Source organism: Aquarana catesbeiana, linkage group LG08, assembly GCF_042186555.1.
Source record: "Aquarana catesbeiana isolate 2022-GZ linkage group LG08, ASM4218655v1, whole genome shotgun sequence".
NCBI lineage: Eukaryota > Metazoa > Chordata > Amphibia > Anura > Ranidae > Aquarana > Aquarana catesbeiana.
In genome coordinates, this window is record NC_133331.1 from 167846487 (window position 1) to 167864292 (window position 17806).

A 17806-nucleotide genomic window follows, 5' to 3' on the forward strand; every position below is an offset into this window, starting at 1 on the left:
TTAGAATAAGATTTAGAAGGGGAGTTTAACCCAAAACCAAAAATGTAATATATTGCAGCTTACCAATCATTAGATGTGGTAGCTGCAATAGTTTTATTTTTTCAGGCCCCTTTCCCTCTATTTTCACCCTGTGATCTGGCCAATAACAGGCCTCCTGTGTATTAGAGTGCTCCAAGGCTTGATGAAGGAGCACAGGAGGCACAGCAGACAGCAGCATTCTCAATCAATGGGTAGGGGAGTCTCAGGTGCACTAGCAGATTTAAATACAGTAACAAATTGAATCCAAACTCCAGATGACACTTTTTAAGCAGTAACAGCAAACATATTTTCCTTTTGGGATAAAGTTTTACCTTTAAATTGATAAATAAAAGCTGATCATTGTAAGCACCCCTGCTAGTGTTAAATAGTCTGTCTCATCCCAGTAACTGCAAGAGAGCATTTCTGTTGAAAAACAACAGACTTACTGACTGGATCACCAGATGAAAAAAGAAGACAGAAAGACTAAGAAAAAGAAAACTAATACAGTCATCACATATACGAATTGGCAAGTTAAGGAGTTTTAGAGAACAGACTACATATCCAGCATAGTAACCTTATATTTTCTGCATTGTCACACAGTGGTAAGTAAGGATACCTATAATGTCTTATTGCAGGCCAGCACAGGGGTTCCTTTTTCTGCCTTGCAGCACCAGTGTCCTTATTTTGAAGTTCTGATATTCACAGTATCTACATGGAATTTGCAATACTCGAGTGGGTTTCCTTTGGGTACTTTGGTTCACTCCCATATTCCAAGGACATTGGAATATTGGTAGGTTAATTTACACTAGTATGATAATTCTACTAAATACACATTTCAATGTATCAGTGCTGAAAGCACATGATCCTGCACCAATCCTACAAACACCCAAGTCTCAGAGCTAAAAAAATATCAATTTACTTGCTTTTGCATTAGTGTGGCAATAGAAGATGGTTGCCATAAGAATTTCATGACCTTCAGTTTATGACTGCCAAAAAAGTAGCATCTTTTCTAAAAGAAACATGTGTTTATAGCTGTGTAATTTTTAACTTGTAACTTTTTAACTGGTCAGTTGGTATCAGCTACTTTGTTTGCATTAGGTATTGTCACAATTATAAAAGCTTTTTTCAGATTTCATGCTTATGTAAGATGGTAAATATTAAGTTAATGTCATAAATATTAAAGCTGACAGTTTCCTGCATTCATTCTAAATTGAGTGTTTAATCCTTAATGTACACGTTCTAAAAAAGGGATAATTTGGCTTGTTTTTCCCCCTGTGACTTGGCAAAGCAACTTCAAGCACGTGTGAGGGATAAAGTCAAAGAAGGATACAGATTGCTTGTAACTACAAATAGTTATAGTTTAGTTTAAATGGAGTTTACATAGGTCTCAGTATATTAAGACTTTCTGTAGCATACTTACAGCACATTAACTATGAAATATAGTTTGATAAGCGGCCTGAAAGTAGTCCAGCTATGACGGGCCATTTCTAAAATAACATTTCTTGAATGTTTTTTGGCCTGTCTGACATCAGTTAGCTTTTTTTGCATGCATATTTCATGGAGTAAAGGGCCTGTAAAGTACGCACTGAATGCCACTGTAGAAAAACATCAAAATGAAAAAAAGCCACAGGTCATGATTTACAAAAGGTACCACAGTGTGCATGGCAAGCGCACATACACAATTTCTTATGCTGCTGCTTGTGTGCATGTTGTAAAGATAGATACATTTACTTACGCTGTTCTATTTGCATGACGTAAAGGCAGGAGTTTTTTTCTCAGAGGATAGGTACAGGTACTCCTTCCCCTTCGGAATCACCCCTTGTCTCCGCTCCTATCCACAACTGTCCTGTGGTTCCAGCTCCTACCCACCTCCCAATACCGCCCCTTTTAGAGCATAAAGAATCAAGCCTCACTTTGTGGTGTTAAATAACTTGTATGGAATTTGTTATTGATAACGAAAAAAAAGCCATAAAATATATCCCCTGCAGATAGCAACAATAGATGCCCCCAGCAACAATAGATCCCCAAGCAACAATTGTTTCCAGCATTAATAATAGACCCTTGCAACAAATACATCCCCAGCAACAACAGACTCCACCAGCTCCAACAGATCTCCCAGCAGCCACCGTCAATAGACTGTCCAGCAGCCAGCGACAATAGACACCTCCCTCAACAGATCCCTCCCAGCAACAATTCCCCCCTAGCAAAACTAGTTTGGCAATGCACCTTACATACCTTAAATGAACAGTCATGATGCTTGTCACATTAAAGATCTAAGCTGTTAGTTAATGCACTCTATCAGACAAAAAGACAGCATTATTTTGATGTTCGATGCACACTGCAAATGGAGACGGTCATGCATGAATTAAATATAGGTGTACTATTCAGCAGATAAATGAAAGCTGAACTGCAGTCAGGTATTAAACACCTATAAAAGCAGATGCATATTTATGTATGTTATGTATGTATGTATTTATGTTTATTTACTATATTTATGTAAAAGTCTTTAAAAGAGAAGTATGGCTGAAGGTTTTTTGGCCATACAGTACTTTCCTTGTGAGTCACAGGAGTACAATTAGGTTTTTTCCTCCTGTGACCCAGAGTCTCAGCAGACATGGCAGAGTTGTTCCAGGCTTGGGAAGAATTCTGACAATATTCTTGGGATCCACCCTGCTGCCTGACAGCTGGCTTCACCTTTCATAGAAGGGCTGAGTGAGCACTGAAGGAGGAGGGTGGAGAGCGGTGACTGACAGTCACCGCTCTCCTCTCGGAGCAGACTTAGAACTGAGCAGTCAGCGATCATGTGATCACGGAGTTCCCGGTCTTAAAGCTGGCTGGGGACAGCTGCAGCATCACACAGATGCTGCAGTTTAGAGATTAGGATGGGGGGTTTTTTTGTTTGTTTTTTTATTTCATGCTTCTCCTTATAAAAAAAATGTACACACATCAATATACGGTAAGTACCAGCTTTTGTCTTGATGTTAGCCTCTTGTAACCACCTGTACAAAAGAATTTAGTCTGGGAGAGGGTGGGGCAACACTAGCAGCCAATCAGGTGTGCTGCAAGCAAATACTGACAAAAACATGCTGATAGAGAGAGTAGAGGAATGAGCCTATCAGTCTGCTTGTGTTCCTTCATTGTTCAGTCACAGGCTAGTGACCAAGCCACACTTCCTAACTGCAAAAGAGAAAAAAATCAGGTTACCAGGTAGGAAGTTGATTAAATAAAAACCCTTCGCGCTACTGTGATGTGTTCAAAAGGATATCATATAACATATGCAAATATATTCAAATAAAACCATCGTAAAATTGTGGTGAACAATCAAAGTGCAATAGAGTGCAATTAAGGTGCAATGTTTGCAGCAGGATCTAGTAGTGTTCACATCACATAAACAAAGCTTAATATAAACTAGTGATCCCGCGCTACAGCAATAAGATCTTATAAGGTTTAAAAAGTGATAGATAAATGAAAGCAAATCAATAAATAAATTAATTAATGAATCTAGGGACACTTTGAATAAATAAGAATCAAAAATTATAAAAAAATCTTCTTCTAGTCAGGCATCTTTTTAGATGACAGTTTTTCCAAAATGCTCTCTTAAAGGATAAGAATTTACAAATAATCCAGCCCTTTTAAGAGAGCATTTTGGAAAAAAACTGTCAACTAGAAAGATGCCTGACTAGAAGAAGATTTTTTAATACTGCATGGACTTCTTTATCTTTTTTTGTGATTCTTATTTATTCCAAGTGTCCCTAGATTAATTAATTAATTTATTTATTGATTTGCTTTCATTTATTTATCACTTTTTAAACCTTATAAGATCTTATTGCTGTAGCCCAGGGTCACTACTGTTTATATTATACCAGGTAGGAAGTGCTGTCTGCCAGGACTGTGTAAATCTCAGGACTGGATGGAAAGAAATACAAATCCTTAGGCAGGTGTCTTATGTGTATTTCGGCTGTCTATTTTGCTTTTTGCCGTAAGTTCAGCTTTAAGGCATTGTGTTTGCTAGGCACTTCTAAAAACGTGCATTTGGTGGTGGTGGTGGTGGTGGTGGGGGGTTCTGCCTGTAAATTCCAGAAAAGTCCACAGTGTGCATGGACACACTGACTAGCATGGAGGGGAGTTTCCAGGAAGAAGAAAATGAGAGCTCAAAAAAGCTCAAAAGCCTGTAGGAGCCACTTCTAGAAGCTTCTTGGATATGCAGTGTGCATGAGCCCTTAGGCTGCTTTCCTGAATTAGACTACAAACACCTCCCCTTCTCCTCACCTCTATTACATAAGTAGTTGATGTTTTTTAGTTCACAAAAAGCTGATGGCATTGTTTGATATTTTCAGTTCAGTGCACAATAAGTTACAAGGAAAATAAATGTCTGGTATGATAAACAGGTATTTTTTTTATCACGATCTCACATAGACTTCTGTTATGTCCTGCATTTTGTGATGCAATTTCTGAAAGTGTGCCAAAAGTCCTGCAAGCAGTATCTTTGGTGTGCTTTCAGAAAATGTGCCAAAAACGTGGGACGTAATAGAAGTCTATGGGTGACCGTGGTTAATCCACACAAATACTGCAGCAAGTACTCTGCACTGCACCCACAATGCGGCCAAACCGAAGCACAGTTGTGTGAAAGGGGCCTAAGAACTGCTAAACCACAATATATTAGATGTTCTTGGGTTTCGATATAATTTGAATAAAGTATGTGCAAATATTATTTTTTTCTTAACTGAATTCATATATTGACTAGGTGCAGATTTAAAATGATTTATTCTTTATTGGTTTGGCATGCTGCTTTTCTTGGCTGCATACTCCGTTATTCTCCATTATATTACTCCTGTATGTAATGAGCACTGTATTGACGCTTTATTTTTAAAACACAAAATAGAAGCAGCGTATTTAAAGAAAAAAATATTCAAAAAAATAAATCAAAAACTGGTGTAATTAGAAAAGATTTCTGAAATCTGACCAAACCCTGCTAAGTAGAAGTGGCTTGTATCAGAAATTGTTTTGCAAGATCCTAATTTCCTCTCATTAAATATGCATGAAATCAACAAAACAAATTAAAAGAAATGTTTAAAAAAGTGTAATTTAATGGTCTTATAAGCTAATCTAAGATCTTTTTTTGTAAACGTTTAGGCTAGTTGGCTTGCCTTTTTGTTTCTCCATTTTTTCCCATTATTTACCATTTGATTTGTTCATAAAATCTTTAATTGAACATCTAGTTAGTTAGTTTGGCACTTACATATCCTACCATTTTTTACTTTTTATTTTCATATATTTTGAGAATTTTTTTTACCAGCTATGGACCCAAAAAGTTGGAATTGAGAATATATTGCAGGATTAATTATTAATACAGCAATGTAATTGTGGTAAACCTAATTACTTCTAACCTTACCCTTTTTAATTGTATAAATACAAAAATGTTTTGGTGGGTTTAATGGCTTCTGTCTAAACTGGCCCTGTTATGTGTATGCATGTGAAATGGGGACCTTTGTAAGCACCTTGATGGCAGAGACTTATGGGAATGTACAGTATATAAAACTCTGTGTCAATTGTCAGCTCCATATAAATACCAGTAAAAGGTTCAATAAATAAATACAATTTCTCATTTCCAAAGGTAAAACATGTTGCTTACAAAACATTTTATTGTGCTGTCTTGCCTTATTACAACTAAACTGTTAAATATGTGGGACTATGCTTTAAACCATGGGTGCTCAACCTGTGGCCCTCCAGCTATTGCAGAACTACAATTCCCATCATGCCACTGCTTTTGGGAATCATGCTTGTGTCAGCCTTGCAATGCCTCATGGGACTTGTAGTTCTGCAACAGCTGGAGGGCCACAGGTTCAGCACTCATGCTTTAAACCATGCCCCTTCTTTAAAAACATAACAGCCTGGTCACATGACAAGCTGGTTAAAATATCACCAAATAAAACAATAAAAATATGAATTACATTAACACAGACTCAAATATGAGTAATAACATTTATGTATACAAATACATGTTTTTTTTAAGTTATAAATGAATATTAGCTGTGTTCGAGATATCAATCCTAAAAATTTCTGTTTTCCCTCAGGGTCAGCCTGGAACACGAGGTTTTCCTGGATTTCCTGTAAGTCAAGCAACTAAACATTAAATGGTTGGAGTTGGAAATGTCTGCATACATTTCACTGTTTTCTTTTCCATATAATATATGGTGGATTCTGAAGAATTCTATTTAAAAATAATCATTTTAGGAATTTTAGTGTGGTCACTTATTTAATGATTAAGTAAGCAAATGGTTTTGATTTTGAGTAGTAAAACAGATCTATTTGTAACTGTTTAGAATGATTTTCACAATATTCATGAGTTCTTTTTAAAGTTTGAAGCCCTCTAGTGGTCAGTGATACTTACAACAAGAACACTTAAGAGTGGATCGATTTACTAAAGTAGTAAAGGCTGATCCCTTAGCAAAGTTTTTTTGTTTACTTTGAATGGTGTAAGTTCTCTTAGCAAAGTAAATGTTGATAAATAATGTGAACCTAGGGTCACTTTGAAGTTCCAATCATGGTTAAAAGGCACATAATTGGCTATTTACATTTAACACAGGTCCTTATTTTCTAACATTCACTTCAACTAAAACAAGAGAGGCTGTTCATTTAGCAATTAACCCCAATATGTTGCTATTGTAGTATGTTCACCCAAACGTGTACACGGAAGATCCTTCCCATAGCGTTCAATAAACTCTAAGTAGCAGCTGATGGGTTGCAACTTGCAATAAGGGCTTGTTTACACTTGCTTCAAAATGTGGCATTGGATGCACTTTTTTAAAGCACTCTGAATGCCAATCAAAGCCCCTGTCACTAAATTAAATGGTTGGTTTACAGTCCTGTTCATATGTTGTGTTTGCTTTGCTTCAAAAATGATACCCCATGTCGCTTTTATGGTGCTTCAGAGTGTCTTCAAAGCCTCCATAGAAGTCTATGACAAAGCTCACTTACAGCATCTACAGCTTTTAGGAGGCTTTTATTCAGCTTTAGCTTCAATTTGTTTTGAAGGTTTTGCAGATATGAGATATCCCAGGATGCACTAAGAGACCAACAATCGAAACCAGAAAGAAGTCATAAGCAGTCACTTCCGATTTATGTGTATATATTCTGGAAGTGTCTGGTGCAGATGTCACATCTGGTGTGCAGTGTGGAGCAGCAGGAAGGTGAGCGAGTTTCGGACTGGAGCAGAGCAACTAGCAGACGGAAAACATGGTGTGCAACGTGAGAATGCTATAGCGGAAGGTGAGCAGGGACCAGAGACAGAGAACTGGGGGTTCAGCAGAGCTGAGGGTTACTACTGAGCGGGGGGATCAGCAGAACGGGGGGTTACTACTGAGCCGTGGATCAGCAAAGCTGGGAGTACTACTAAGTGGAGGAATCAACACAGTTGGGGGTACAACTGAGCAGGGGATCTGCTGAGTGAAAGTACCAATAAGCTGGGGATCTACTGAATGAGGGTACCAGCGCTGAACAGGGAGACTAAGGAGATGGGGATATGCTGAGAGAGCACACCACTGAGCCGGGGGTCCACTGGGCCTCAGCACACACACAAGGCATCTGTCAAGCTTCATTAAAGCTTCAAAAAAGCATCATTGAAGCATAAAAAATACATTAAAAAAAAGCATGTTGAAGCAGTAGGAACTTTAATGTGTGTTGAAGTTGAAGCAAGTGTAAATAAGCCCTTATAACGATAAGTAGTGGCTGGGAGCTGCAACTTGCATTATTGTGGTATGAACTTTATTGTCATTACTATGTATCATTTTATGTTCACTTCACAGATGTATTTTTCCTTTATGTCTATACAGCTAGAATTTAACATTTTTTTTTCCTGAGAGATTTGTCAAATTTAATATGAAGTAAAGAAGGGGAACAGCTTCCTACTGAATAACGTAAACTTTGGTATACTGTATTATCTTAACCACTTCAGCCCCGGACCATTTGGCTGGCAAAAGATAAGAGCACTTTTTGCGATTCGGCACTGCGTCGGTTTAACTGACAATTGCACGTGCGACATGGCTCCCAAACAAAATTGATGTCCTTTTTTCCCCACAAATAGAGCTTTTTTTTGGTGGTATTTGATCACCTCTGCGGTTTTTATTTTTTGCGCTATAAACAAAAAAATAGTGACAATTTTAAAAAAAAAAGCATTATTTTTTACTTTTTTCTATAATAAATATCCCCCAAAAATATATAAAAAAACCTTTTTTTTCCTCAGTTTAGGCCGATACCTATTCTTCTACATATTTTTGGTAAAAAAATTGCAATAAGCATTTATTAATTGGTTTGCGCAAAAGTTATAGCGTCTACAAAATAGGGGATAGTTTTATGGCATTTTTATTCATATTTTTTTTTTTTTACCAGTAATGGCAGCGATCAGTGACTTTTATCGTGACTGCGACATTATGACGGACAGATCGGACACTTTTGGCACTATTTTGGGACTATTCACATTTATACAGCCATCAGTGCGATTAAAAATGCATCGATTACTGTGTAAATGTGACTGGCAGTGAAGGGGTTAACCACTTGGGGGCGCTGTAGGGGTTAAGTGTCCTAGGGAGTGATTCTAACTGTGGGGGGGCTGGGCTATGTGTGACACGACACTGATCACCGCTCCTGATTACAGGGAGCGGTGATCAGTATCTTGTCACTAGGCAGAACAGAGAAATGCTTGTTTACATCAGCATTTCCCGGTTCTTCCGCTCCGTGAGATGATCGCGGGTATCCCCGCGGACATCAAGTCTGCGGGACCCGTGATTACAGTCACGGAGCTCGCGGCACGCGCGCGCAAGCTGCTTCTTAAAGGGCAATGTACAGGTAAGTTAATATGCCTGTACGTGCCCTTCTGCCGAAGTATATCGGTGTGAGCCGGTCGGCAAGCATTTAATGTAACTATATATATTGAAGGAAAATAAAGTGTCTCTGCTCATATCAGTGGGCATTTTTAAACATCTTGGAAGTATACACAGTTGCTAAATGCAGAAACAAATTCAGTGATATGATGTGACATCCAAGCCATGTTCCAAATGCTCTGCCAGCCGGGTGAGCAATGAAGTCAATGTGTATACGGCATCAGGCTTAAACTGCGGGCAACTTTCAAGGGAATGCAATGCAACACAAAGCGATGATAAACGACGATAAACATGATTGTGTGTGTGTTAAACTATTTTGGTGAATACACTCTTCCAGAACCAAGTGGGTGCTGCTAGATGGGCATCAGGAGCATGTACCATGGCCCTGCCTTTTAAAGCCATAAATTACAAAATCTACTACTGTGCATTGATTTTAATTTTTTACTGAAAATTCATTTTGAAATTTAGTTCATATTTAGAAGTATTTTCTTTTTATTTTGCACATGCATGGGTGCCATTTTTTTTGTTTCTTCTTTTAAACTATAAAGAAAATGATTGAAGTCATAGTTTTTAATACAATACCAACTGTTTCATTGGTTTTTTTATACTCTAGAACCGGAATCTCCAAACTATGGCCCTCCAGCTGTTGTGGAACTACGCGTCCCATGAGGCATTGTAAAACTCTGACATTCACAGACATGACTAGGCATGATGGTAATTGTAGTTCCTGAACAACTAGAGGGCTATAGTTTGGAGACCTCAGCTTAATTTGAAAACAAAAACATTAAATTATACAACACGTGACCTCACAGAGAACCATAGAAGAAATTTACAACCTCACGGATCTCTTACTTTTTTACAGAATTCGAGAAATGGCCATTCTTAGTTAAAATTTAGATAGGCCCAATCAAATTATTGAAATTTTGTATTTGAAATTTGTGGACACTATACATATAGTCAATACAGACACATTGGTTCCATCTTTATAAATTAGTATTATTGCTATGTAACGCCACAGCTAAACCTCATATATAAATAATATTGTAAATAAGATATAAACTGTATGTGCTATTAAATTTACAATTACTAATCCAGTCACTAATTGTGAACTTTTACCTTACATAGCTTTTATGTTACATATACTTTTTCTAGTATATGTTAACTGACCTTTTGTCAGATTTATGTGTGAACCTAAAAATACATTTATTGATGTTGATTTACAGAATGCTCTTTCAAACTCATGGACAAAGAGCATGTACAATTTGTATTAGTTGTATTGTGTGTTCATAATTTATTAACGATATGTGGTTTGTGTAATGCATGCCACCCTGTATCGGTGGCATTATTAGTAATCTTTTTTTCCTTCCTTCTAAGTGACTATTATGTACAGTTCATATTTTTAAATTAATTTAGTTTTGCACGAGTCTATGAAATATTTCAGAATGTGAATCCTAAAAGCAAGTGTCTTGTAATCTAATATTATGTAATGTATGCAAAGAATGGTATACAGAATGCCAGTGCTATTTGTTACTATTTTTTTTGCACTAAGCCAACAATATCTACATTTTGCTGAAGAAGAAGGTTCTGATTTTTTTTTTAAATTGTGTCTGTGCTTTTTGTACAATGTGATAATCTTGTGACATCTTCTGGGTACACAACAGAACTCAATCACCATGTATATGGTGGCTAATAATGACATCTATAACCTTTCATAAGCATCTTCTATTTGTATTTCAGGGCCCAATAGGATTAGACGGCAAGTCAGTAAGTGTCTCATTACTTAGCCAGTTTTTCAGTCTGTAGGATATGAAATTAGTCAATTGTGGCAGCAATAGCTTCATACAGTGGGAATTATTTTTCCTAAAATTCCCACCTTTCTAAGATACCTTTATGATGGAAACATATGCCTTCAAGGTTATTGCTGCTAGTATTGAGTATCCAAAAAATGTCACCTGTAGTGTGGGGTCACTAAGTGAGTATGGCATTCCTTTCCAGAATTAGCACTATAACTGTGGCATCATATGCTCTGAAGTTAGTTTGTTGGGAAAAATTCTAACCATGTTCTAAAACTGTTTGCATGGCTGCTTTTAGGATAACTGTGTCAAATTTTTCAGCATATTTTCTCTTTTACTTAAACCATATTGACCCTTTCACTCTATGCATGAAACAAACAACGGAGCATAAATGTGCAAATGCAAAATTTAAACAAATTGAATGGCATATTATGCTACCAGTTGGGTGCATTGCCGGTATAGTCCTTTTCGGTAATTCCTGTTTAACAATAAATCTTCTTATTTTAACAAACCATTTTATACCTTTCTGCAGCTCTCAACTGTAATTTGTTACGCCATAAGTACGCCTCGTAATTCACTCAATAACTCAAGTGACAAGGTCACAAAGAAGTCGCAGAGTGGCCGGGAGTATTCAGTAGGCTAAAATAAACAAAAATATTTATTAAGAGTGATTCATTGGGTAACCTTGAGATTTGTAGAACCTGATTCTTTAATCTGATTTGATGATTGCAGCCACTGATTGGAGTGAGACTATACTAAAATGGTTTTACAGAGAACCGCCATTTCATGCTATTTGCACATTTTAGTCCTGCCGTCATCGTTCTAATCTTTTGGCTCTTCAAATTAAACAATGTTTGCATGCATAATTGATCACAGATTCAAATGGCCTGATGTACAAAAAAAGTTAAAAACCTTCACACAATGTATTGTGTAATATTCACTTCAAGTATCCAATCATGTTTACTTTGAATACCTATTTATGTGCAGTTAAAATAAGTAAATGAAAATTTGATATTTATATGATTGAAGAATTTATGTGAATATTCACAAAATTTATTGTCTGAATATTCTTAACTCTAGTAAATCAGCCTCAAGAATATTTTATGTGGCAAATAACATTGTCGTAACCTCTACACATGTAAACTGTTCCATAGACTCTCCATATATATCAACAACACTTACCTGAGTATAAGTCACCTGTTAAAACTATGCTTAGTTATTCATACGCCAAAATAATTAAAATGTTGAGATGAAAAAATAATCCACATATTTCCACATATAGTTATGATCCTCAGTCACTGCATCAGTCCTGCTTAATTCTGTTATTTTCTTGGTATTGTAGGGCCATCCAGGGCAAAAAGGTGAAAAAGGAGATATGGTAAGTACTAGTATAATGACTTTAGCATTATGGAAATATTGTTAGTAAGTGAATAAGTGTTTTTGTGATCGGAAATATTATAAATGTGTAGTACTTTTTTATAGGTACTTAGTGATCTTCTCTAATAATAAATGATGCAAGTAAAAATCATGCCTTGTCAGTAATTTTTTTTTCATGCCAGTAAAAAGTAGAAGGTTGGTAGCCCTGATGAGTATGTGTTTTTGTATGTAAGCTATGGGCTAATAACCTCTTAGTAATAACTGGCTTCAAAAAGGCATCTAATTAAGGAAAGACCAAACACTGCTGCTGTTATAATTTCCACCTTCTCACACCTTTCCTTTTTCTTCTCCTTCCCCTCCTATCCTTTTCCTAAAATTCAACCACCTTAACTCCAAAAAGAGCTGAAGCCTTCATTTTTTGGGGGGAGAACTCTCTGTATCTGCTGTCTCAACATTTGGCCCTGGTCTCACTGCTTTACAGAATACTTTAGCAATCCCAAAGAGATAGACTTTGTGTCTATAATAGAATTTGTGTCTATATTTAAGCCTGTGTGTGTTGTCTTGAAAATATGGTTAAAGTGGCCAATTTGCCAAAGACATGAGCCCAATAGAGAACAGCGGGCTGTGCCCGTGCCCACTCTGCATTAGTGGAGTGGACCCAGACCTGTCATCCGCCTGCTCAGTGGGGATCAGTGGAGAGATCCCCTGCTGAGCAGGGGATCTGCTTCTGGTGTCCACCCCATGTAAAATGGGCCTAAGGGGGTGCTTGATTTTCACCAGCCTAGCCTGCGAGGAATGATGGACTTTGCTGCAGGATGGCTCTCAGAATGCAGACCTCTGGTACACTCAGACTCGCATGTTTTCTTAGCACTTATAGATTCATTTCACATTTAAAGAAAATAACCTATGCAGTCAAGTGGCCCCAGGAGGTAATAAAAAAAACTAAAATACCTGTAGGTCATTTGCACCTCCCCAGAAGCCTGGCTGAAAAACACCTATGGTCATTTGTGTCCTGCCCTATTGCTAGTACACTGTAGTGGTTGAAAACTCGACCCCAGCATTACTGGAGTTCATTCAAATCCCCATGCATGCGCAGTGTACTACCAAAGTCTATAGTGTGTTAGCAACAGGAAAGGATGAGGCACAGGTAGCCATGGAAGCTTTTTTCCCCAGGCTTTTGCAGGGGGAGCAAATGGTGTACAGGTAATGCATTTAGAATATTCAACATTTTTTATAGTTTCACAGATATGTATATATATGTATTAGGAATGGAATGAATTGAAATGAACTTGAATGGATAGACTATTTTGTTTAAAAGTTGAATGACGTTGTTGTCAAGAAAACCTGCCTTGTGTTTGAGCAGCTTACAGATTGTATTTGTTGAATGTTTATTGCACAGACCACACCTTTTTCGTATTTTCTGCTGCAGGTCAATTTTTTTCGGAAGTGTCTCTAAGATGATACACTTGAATTTCTATATGTAGTAGTGTAGCAAAACACCTGCCTTGTTTGTGTTTTCACTTTTTAGTTTGTTCAACCTTGTCATGTTCACATAGGGGTTGATTTACTAAAGGCAAATAGACTCTGCACTTTGCAAAGTGCAGTTGCTCCAGAGCTTAGTAAATGAGCAGAAACTCTGCTGACTTCTATCATCCAATGATGTTCAAGCAAAAATTCCTTTAATTTTTCTCCTTGCACGTGATTGGGTATTCTTTGCAAAGTGAATCTTTACTTCATTTGATAAGCTCTGGAGCAACTGCACTTTGCAAAGTGCATAGTCTATTTGCCTTTAGTAAATCAACCTCATGGTGTCCTGCTGCTGACTAATTTTTACCAAATCTAACATATTCACCAAAAAATTGTATATGGGGATAAAGCAGGGCCAGCAGGGCATCTAGGGTGAGGTTGTGTGGTGCTTTGGGCCCACAGTGTTTTTACATTATTTTCAAATGATGCAATGAGGTACTACAAAAAAATGGCAGCTTTTGAACAGACTGCCAGCAACAACTGCTCATGTGCTCTAATTACCCCAAAGTAAAAATGATAATAACAAAAAACAATTAATAGTAAAAAAGTAGCCAGTGTGTTGACAACTGAAGAGTTAACTATACATTAGTTGTTTGCGACAGATACAAAAATGTACACCAGTGCTGCAAAAAAAAAATTCAAGAAAAGTCTTTTAAAGTAAAAGTAAACCCAATCACTAACATGGTAATTCATTTTTAATCTGAACCACTAGCTTTCATTAAAAAATAACAGCCGGTGATACTGATATAATGGTCCTTGTTTGGGCACTTGGTGCTATAGGGTGGCAATGTTCTGTCCCTATCTCCCACAATCTCTTGTCTGTAAGTCACCCTGTCACATGCTGTCCCAAAGTAAACTAAGTAGCTTCTGTGCTGATGCGCTTTGCCCAAGCATATTCCATCACTGCACCATTTAAAAGAAACATCTGTGAAAAAACAATTGCAGTCAAAAGAATGCAGACAGGGACAGGCTCAAAAGAGACAGCAACATCCACAGACATCCACAACATTAAGATGTAACAAAGAATGAAAAAGGAAAATCCCTTCCCACCTCCTAATTCTATAGGAGCATTTTGTTACGTACATGACAATCAGTGTTTTTTTCTACTTTAACAAGCTTGCTAATGACTACAAGCCATACATTATTCTCTCCCTATGCAGTTTATGAGCAAAACTTCCTGTGCACAGTGTCGATATGGCTGCTATAATCTCCCCTTTTATAATGAGGAGGCTGGCTTTTTGAAAATCCCCCCTCATTGGCACTTCTCAGCCAGCTGAAAGGACTGGAGGTGCATTATGGTTACAAATAATTAGTTCTGACCCAGTTCCACAGTAATTTACCAGGATCACAAATTTCAAACCTGCTGGATTAAACCTGAACCCTTATCCCTGCAAAACTCCAGATAAGTACAGTGGAACATGAAATTGCTTATGTCAGGGGTAGACAACCCTGGAGAGGTGGCGATCTACATGAACAACTTGGAAGAGAACAAAGATAACCAGGGTGCAGCTCGTTTTTTTTTTTGTTTGTTTTTTTTAAGAAGATATCCTAGCAAAGCTCATTTAAAAAAACTAGGGGAGGTTTAAAGAAAACTTGAGCTTCACAGCATGAACATGGGAGTGTAGATGGGCGTGCCAAAGGACTAAATCACCAGCAATATAACATGGCATTTGGAATGTATTTTAAACACTGTATTATAGACTTGCGGTAAGTACATGCAATTTTGCCACTACATCTACCTAATTTAATTTACATTTATCTAAGGCCCAAGGAGCCTCACAAGAAAGATTGTCTTGGGGAGAGTGACATAATTAAAATCTGGCTTTGCTGAAGCCATGTTGCTGCCACATATTCTAGAGGGGTGTGATTGATGCAGATGACCATATAGGCTGGAGAACCATTGTTAGAAAATAAACAAAAAGTATTGAGCTGGTAGAACATTCAAGCTGCTGGCAACAACACAATAGGATGAATTTATGAATAGCAAACATAACATAAAAAATTGCTGTGCTGAAAAATTTGCTGATGTGATAAAATAAATAAAAAATAAGAAAAGTTAGTCCCGTGCAACAAAATAGTTCATTGTAGTGTCTCATACAAGAGAACAAAAAGTCAAATTTCCACTTATTAAAGACTGTAAATCCAAAATGGAAATCCAGTATTTCTCTCCTCTTAAGTTGATAAAGGTGGTATGATAGTTTATATTAAGGATAACTCCATCATGATGTACATAAAGGTTAACTAGAAAATATCCACATAGTGTAAAACTGTATGACTTGTTTATTAAAATAAAGCAATGCTAATAACTCAAAATAAAGAAGATAAAATCCAGCATGTCTATACAAATGTTGGTCCGATCCAACCACCTTGTGGTTTCAACGTGTGTGGTGATGTCACATGCATGGACTACGCCCTACAGGTTTCGTCAAGAGTTGACGACATTGGGACCAACATTTGTATACACATGCTGGATTTTATTTTCTTTATTGTGAGTTATTAGCATTGCACTTTTATCAACTTAAGAGGAAATGGATTTCCATTTTGGATTTACATACAGCGCCTTTGACTGTTAGAATTTAGAGTTCACTGTTTCTGGTAAGGAGGAAATTTTTACTTTTGGTGGAGGTGCATTTGGGTGATTCATTGATCGATTCATTATTTACACCCATTTTTACATACCCAGCTTGTATAAGACACTAAAATTAACTATTTTGATTTTTTGTTCTCACATCATCAAATTTTTCAGCACTGCAATTTTTTATGTTATGGAGAACCACTGTTGCCACAAATTATGACATACACTGAAGAGGCGTCACTGCCATAAATGACAACATAGGCTGGAGAGGTGTCATTACCTGAGAGGACCACAAAGGTTGAAGAGCTGTCATTGCCACAACTGAACATCATATGGCTGTGATCGACAGGTAGATCCTATTCAACCTGTTGCTGACCTAAGGCTTATAGGATCTTAAATGAATGACCTTGTTAGAGTTACAATATATGAGGTTTGAAATATTGCAATGGTAAATGGCCTAAAATTAGCAAAGCTATATAGTTCCAAAATTTCGGTCTGTTTAATGTTGAATGTCCTTTACTATTTAACAGAGGTCCCACTGCTGGGATGATGTCAGAGTTCTGGTCTTGCAATAAATAATTATGGCTGTTGAACTTCTCTATTTATTACCCTATAATGAACCGACCTATAATACATAAAAATCCCATTATAAATTCATATTTGGCGTTCTGTAATTTCCTTGCAGTGTGCTGCACTCAGAATCTTCTAGTAACAACCCAAATGTCCCACATTCTGCCATTTACGAGAATTTTGAGCGTTGGTTACCTAGGTTCAGGCAACAGCTGTGAATGAAATCATTCTTCTCCTAGACACCTCTGCAAGCCTGTCCATCCGGCTTCAAACAAAGCCATTAACACACAGTGGGCTCTGTATTAGAAAAATAACAGAATTTACAGGGTCTGCTGAGGTGTTTTATGAGGACATCCAACTTCACAATCAACTTTGTGTAGATTTCGGAAATCATTAATAGCCAGAGCAGAACCAAATTCCAGAAGTATAGTCTAATTTTCAGTTTCACACAGAAGAGAATATTTCTAACATGAGATTTGTTAAATGCATTAAAGGGCTTGTACTCATTCACACAATAATTGGGGACTCAGCCAGGAGCGCCACCTGCTGTCCACTGGGAGCTGAAAGAGCTGTCAGTTTTAAGAGATTTAAAGCAGAACTCCAGGCAAATAAAAAAAACTTATTGTATTATAAATATATTATAGAATCACTTAATGTATTTAGAAATACTGTTAGCATAATTTAACGACTCATGTCTCTATAGTAATTTTCTGTGCCCTACTGTACAGCAGACTGAGACTAGAAGTGTGTGCATTATGAGATGGTCTAGTGATTTGTTTTGCACAGCACTGCCATCCTAAGACATTTGGAGGATGGGAAGTGTTCAGATGGCTTGCATAAAGAACCAACAGAATATGGTAGCGTTCTGGATAATGCTGTTTGGGGAAAATGTAGAAAAAAGAAGGGTGTTTATAAATATTGTACTAGGTAACAATATATATATATATATTTCTGAAACATGAAAAATAAGAAAAAAATAGGTGGTGCTCATTGTGACCAATCAGATTTATTTATTTTTCCCCCTTAAAATAAAATGTAAAGCTGAATTAATTGGTGTCAGAAACAAC

The 17806-nt window shown here is 37.1% G+C and overlaps 1 protein-coding gene across 1 annotated transcript in view; it reads left to right on the plus strand.

Moving 5' to 3' along the window:
• The window catches only part of COL13A1 (collagen type XIII alpha 1 chain), a 250216-nt gene that overhangs the window by 60412 nt on the left and 171998 nt on the right, over nt 1–17806 (plus strand). Inside the window, exons 5-7 of the mRNA XM_073596695.1 lie at nt 6093–6128; nt 10635–10661; nt 12033–12068. Of these exons, the coding sequence (XP_073452796.1) occupies nt 6093–6128; nt 10635–10661; nt 12033–12068 (99 nt within the window). The remainder of the gene's footprint in view (nt 1–6092; nt 6129–10634; nt 10662–12032; nt 12069–17806) is intronic.